The sequence below is a fragment of the Callorhinchus milii genome, unplaced genomic scaffold (genome assembly GCF_018977255.1).
Source record: "Callorhinchus milii isolate IMCB2004 unplaced genomic scaffold, IMCB_Cmil_1.0 Scaffold36, whole genome shotgun sequence".
Taxonomy (NCBI): Eukaryota; Metazoa; Chordata; class Chondrichthyes; order Chimaeriformes; family Callorhinchidae; genus Callorhinchus; species Callorhinchus milii.
Window position 1 is genome coordinate 677733 of NW_024704777.1, and position 5619 is coordinate 683351.

Sequence of the window (5619 nt, forward strand, 5' to 3'; positions counted from 1 at the left end):
CATATCCCCCGCCCCAACCGCCCTACTATCGGTGGCCTTCAGCCTCTCAGCCCTGAGGCTCTGGAACTCTTTCCCCAGTGCCTTCGCCAACTCCTCCCTTTCCACATTCAAAGCCGGTCTCAAGACCTTTCTCTTCGACCTTGCCTTCAGCTCCCCTCTCGACTCTCTACCCCCTTCTCGCTCCCTCCCTTCCCTCCCCTCACCCTGACCATGTCCCCCCTCCTCGCTCCCTCCCTTCCCTCCGCTCAGCCTGACCATGTCCCCCCTGCTCGTGTCCTGACCCAACTGACGTCCTCCCGACGTGAAAGGCGATCAGTAAATGGAATCTTGTTGTTGTTGTTGTTGTAGGGGTAGGGTTAGCGTTAGGCTCAGGGTTTGGTATTAGGCGTAATGGTTAGGGTTAGGGTTTCGGTTTAGGGTTAGGGTTTTGGTTTAGGGTTTAAAGCTCGGGTTTAGTGTTGATGGTTAGGGTTAGGGATTAGGTTTAGAAGTTTAGAGGTTAGGGGTTATGGTTAGCGGTTAAGGGTAGGGGTAGGGGTTACGGGTGAAGGTTAGGCTTAGGTTTAGAGGTTAGGCGTTAGGGTTAATGTTTAGTGTTAGCGTTAGGTGTTAGTTGTTAGGGTTAGTGGTTAGGTTTAGAGGTTAGGTTTAGGGTTAGGGGTTCGGGTTAGGGTTAGGGTTAGTATCGAATTGGCTCAGGTTCATGAATGTTTGGTGTTATCTGTTGTCGTTTAATTTGTCGCTATTTGTCTGTCTGATTGACAGCTTTAGGACCACGTGTTCCTGTGGTCTTCTTTGTTTCTCTGCAGTTTGAGTCAGTGTCTGAATACTGTGCATCTGAGGCAGTGCTCAATGTTAATGGCCTTTGATCCGAAGTCAGACTGTTGGCCGAACGCAGTCCGTCCGCTCTTTTAAAAAAGCCATTTTAATAGAGTTTGAGGAGGAAACTCTGATTTTTTTAATATTGTTGTTTGCCCAACACCGGCCCCACCCTTAATTAGTCCAAATCAGCTTTAGGTAAATGGGCGGTGCTCCGGGCTGTGGGCGGGGCTGTGGGCGGGGCTTGGGTCAGTGGGCGGGGCTCGGGGCTGTGGGCGGGGCTCGGGGCTATGGGCGTGGCTCGGGACAGTGGGCGGGGCTCGGGACAGTGGGCGGGGCTCCAGCTTTGGGCGGGGCTGTGGCGAGAGAGTGACCGGCGGAGACTTGACCACACGCCGTCCCCTCGGCCCTCAGCGCCGCTCTCGGCTCCGGTTACCGGGATTCCCGCCCGTCACCTCCGGAGTCCCCGCGTCATCACATGACGTCACTGCCCGGCTCCCCCGCCTTCACCAAGATGGCGGCCACACGACTGCTTGCGTCATCACATGACGTCACTGCCCGGCTCCCCCCCTTTACCAAGATGGCGGCCAATCGACTGCTCTCCGCATCACATGACGTCACTGCCCGGCTCCCCCGCCTTTACCAAGATGGCCGCCAATGTCCTTTACTGTCTCTCTCTCACACTCACTCTCTCTGTCTGTCCACAGCGGAGAAAGAGAGAGAGAGAGGGACAGAGAGAGAGGGACAGAGAGAGAGAGAGAAGGACAGAGTTTTCCGACACAAACCAATAAACTATTTATTTCTTCCCTTCGCGGAGGATCGCGACTCGGAGCTCCTCCTCAGTGTCAGTGATCACTGACGGATCCCTTTCCGTTCCCGTTCGGCGTTTGTGTCGGTGAAGGGTTTCCCACCGAATCCCCCGACATTACCGGTGCGGCTCCGGCCCCGGGTCCGGTCATCGCCGTCTAATGCCGGAGAGCGGTCGGACCCCGACGGCCGTTCACCGCTTCTCCGTCTCTCCGGCGGCCGTCGTGGGTTTGAGGGGAATAACCGTTTGCTGTGATTTGCTCTGTGGGGTCCTGTGGCTCAGGGGTGAGAGCACTCGCTGTGCAGCGAAAGACCCGGGTTCAATCCCCGGGGGGTCAGGGCCGGACCTCGGGCGAGTTTCCTGACCCCACACACGGCCCTAATAACGATCCTCTCCGCAACAAAAACAATCGCCAATGGGGTCACTTTCAACCCACGACCGCGTGTGGGACCGACGCCGCTGCGCGCAATCGGCCGCCGCGTTCGCCCTCAAATGCACAGTCACTACACTCTGCAGTCTGTGCCATGAAGCGCTTCGGGGGACGTCGAGAAGACGTGAAAAGCGCTGTATCAAATGCAATGATTATTATTATTATTATTATTATTAATCCGGGTTCAAATCACACAGAAACACCTGAGTACCACTGTACTGCCCCCAGAGGCGGCGCTGCACTACTGCACCCACAATGTACTCAGTAATAATAATAGTAATAGTGATAATAATAATAATAATTTGGCGGTTGGTATTGCCGCCCCCGTTACTGATATTATTATTGTAGTGTTATTATTGTTGGCGTAATGTGTAGTGACTGTATATTTCTGTGTAAAGTGTAGTGACTGCGTTTCACTCTAAATTGTAGTGACTGTGTGATTAGGTGAAAAGTGTAGTGACTGTTTGTTTGAGTGTAATGTGTATTGACTGTGTGATTCAGCGTAAAGTGCAGTGACTGTGTGTTTCAGTGTAATGCGTAGTGACTGTGTGTTTGAATGTAAAGTGTAGTGACTGTGTTTCAGTGTAAATTGTAGTGACTGTGTGCTAATGTAAAGTGTAGTGACTGTGTGTTGCCAATGCCCTTCACTGACAGAGAGACACTCACTACTTTATTGTCTGTGTCTCACACACACTCTGTGTGTCTACAATGGAGAGAGTGTGAGTGAGAGTGAGAGTGTGAGAGTGAGAGTGTGAGAGTGAGAGTGAGAGTGTGAGAGTGTGAGAGAGTGAGAGTGATAGTGTAAGAGAGAGTGTGTGAATATTAGAGTGTGAGAGTGAGTGAGTGAGAGAGAGAGTGTGTGAGAGTGAAAGACAGACAGACAGAAAGAGAGAGAGAGAGGGAGAGTGTGAGAGAGAGAGAGTGAGAGAGAGACAGACAGAGAGTGTGAGAGAGAGAGAGAGAGAGAGTGTGAGAGTGAGAGAGTGTGAGAGAGAGAGCGACAGACAGTAAGTGTGAGAGAGAGAGAAGGACTGTGAGACAGAGAGAGAGACAGAGAGAGAGAGAGAGAGAGGACCGCGGGAAGGGTTGGGTTCGAGGGCCGAGTGTGAACTGTGTGATATAAACCACAATCTTTATTGTACAGCGACACAGACTATGAAGGCTCAGCCTCGTGGCCATCACCGCCAAACACAGGTCACGGCTGAGGGTTCCCTCCTCATCAATCCGTCACCCGACAGATCCTCAGAGGGGGAGGGTGTGGGGGTGTGTGAGTGGGAGTGTGTGTGAGGGAGTGTGTGGGGGGATGTGTTGTCAATGGAAGGCTATTGACACGGCTTCAGGGTGAGAATGGGAGACGTGTACCTGGACTGACGCTGTCTATAATCTCTCTCCAGAGGGTGTTGTCCAAAGGCCACTGGTACTTGGCCACCGGCAGCTCAGCCTCACACACTGACAGATCAAACCCCTCGTCACTGACCCTGAAACAAGACCCCATCACATTATAGAGTGAAACTGCACCTTGTGGGTGGTTTGTGGGTTCAATTCTGGGATATTTGGTAAAGGTCATTCCATACCTTCTGTTGGCAGCAGATTCCTCCTAATGAAATCAAACACAGACAGATGTCAGTTCACACTGAGACACCAACAACAGCAACAGATTACATGTGTACAGCGTCTCCCACATCCCAATTCAATCTCTGATCCCTTTGTCAATCACAATTAGTTTGTCGGCTCCCGACTGTGTGTAACTGTGACTGAACTGCATTATAATGTCATCTCTTTACCTGCAGGAAGGTGAGAGCGTCTTTCCCCATCTGTGTCTGTAACTCGGAGAGTTCTTGCTCCACCGACTCTAACTTTCCCTGAATCTCTCGCAGAGTTGTCTCCATTCGCTTTAGAATCTCCTCCTCTCGCTGTCTGAGATCCCCCATCACTCGCTGCTCTCTGTCAGTCAGACTCTGGTGCATTTTAGCAAACTCAGCCGTGACGTGAGTCTGTACACTCTTCACCTGTTCCTGAAAATATCAGGACATCCATCCATTACACACAGTAACCAGAGACCTGAGACATCCCACCGTGTACACACAGTAACCAGAGACACTGAGACATCCCATCGTATACACACAGTAACCAGAGACCTGAGACATCCCACCGTGTACACACAGTAACCAGAGACCTGAGACATCACACCGTGTACACACAGTAACCAGAGACACACTGACAGATATCAGCCCCGACACAACTTACCTTAACTTGTGACATCTTTTCTCTCTGTTTGGCTTCAGTTTGTAGAGCAGTTTCCTTCCTCTGTGTGAGAGAAGCTATGGAGGACTTCACTTGATCCTGGAATAAACGCACAGAATAACAGTGTTTGAGGGGAAAACCTGACGTGCAAACGGAATGAATCCCTCGTGAGGGTCTCGGTACCTTGTAGATTTCAGCAGCTTCGTCAATGGGCAGAAAGCTGTGACCTCTGTGCTCTTTCGCATCTCTGCAAGTGTAACAGATCAATTTCTTGTCATCTTCACAGAACAGCTTCAGGTCCTCCCGGTGTTTCTCACACTGAGGTTTAACTGCCGTCTGTGTCGGGTCCAGACTGAATTCACGAGCCTTCTCCACCATTTTGGCCAGAGCCCCATTGACCTGGAGGTTCCTCTCCACAGTAACTTGGCGACATACCGGACAGGAGTTTTTCTCCTGCTTTTCCCAGCTCCCGGCGACACAGGAGCGACAGAAGTTGTGGCCGCAGTCCAGACTAACAGGATCAGTGAAGAACTCCAGACAAATGGCACAGTTTAGCTCCTCGGTCCAGCACTCAGCCTGGAGTCTGGAAGCCATTTTGATACTCAGCAACTGCTGATTGAAACTGGTTTTGGTTTCAGTGGGAGTGTGTGCGCGGCTCCCAGTCACTGGGCGGATAAACCCTCCTCAAGTCTCTTCCTGTGAAACTCGCTGATTGTGTCTGTGGTCCCAACAGAGCAAATCTACACCTTGTGAAACCCGCTGATTGTGAAACCCGCTGAGGGTTCCCTCCTCATCAATCCGTCACCCAAAAGATCCTCAGAGGGTCACCGTTTTTGCCGCCGTCGGGGGGAACCCAATTGACCTTGAGGATCCTCTTTGCAGTACCTTGGCGATATTCCGGACGGGAGGGTTTTCCCTGCTTTTCCCGGCTCCCGGTGATACGGGACCGACAATATTTGTGGCCGCAATCGAGGCAAACAGGAACCTTAGAGAATTCCAGACAAATGACGCAGTTTAGCTTCTCGGTCAGAGCCTGAACCTGATGTCTAGAAGTCCTGGTCACCCGGAGTCTATCTGTTCCAAACTCCTTCAGGCTCCGGGTATTTATGCTGTGTGTTTCCCGCCCTGTGACAGAGTTCACTTCAATCTGATTCACACGGCCTCACGTGGGGATTCAGGATTGTGAGCAACCACCAAGATTTGGACGAAGGAAATGTTTGTTGTGGAAATGGACCAAAGTTCACCAAACAACAGGTCCAATCAGGGTGAGGAGTCAGAGGGAGAGTTTAAGATTACCAGTAAATATGGAACCAGGAAC

The 5619-nt window shown here is 51.5% G+C and overlaps 1 protein-coding gene across 1 annotated transcript; it reads right to left on the reverse strand.

Moving 5' to 3' along the window:
* Positions 1-3341: 3341 nt before the first annotated feature.
* LOC103172496 (zinc-binding protein A33-like) lies at positions 3342-4922 on the reverse strand. The gene is made up of 5 exons (XM_007885248.2): positions 4485-4922; positions 4305-4400; positions 3842-4072; positions 3632-3654; positions 3342-3535 (listed from the first exon to the last, which is right to left on the reverse strand). The coding sequence occupies exons 1-5, from the start codon at positions 4893-4895 to the stop codon at positions 3394-3396; spliced, it is 903 nt and encodes a 300-aa protein (XP_007883439.2). The 5' UTR covers positions 4896-4922; the 3' UTR covers positions 3342-3393.
* Between the last annotated feature and the right edge of the window lie 697 nt (positions 4923-5619).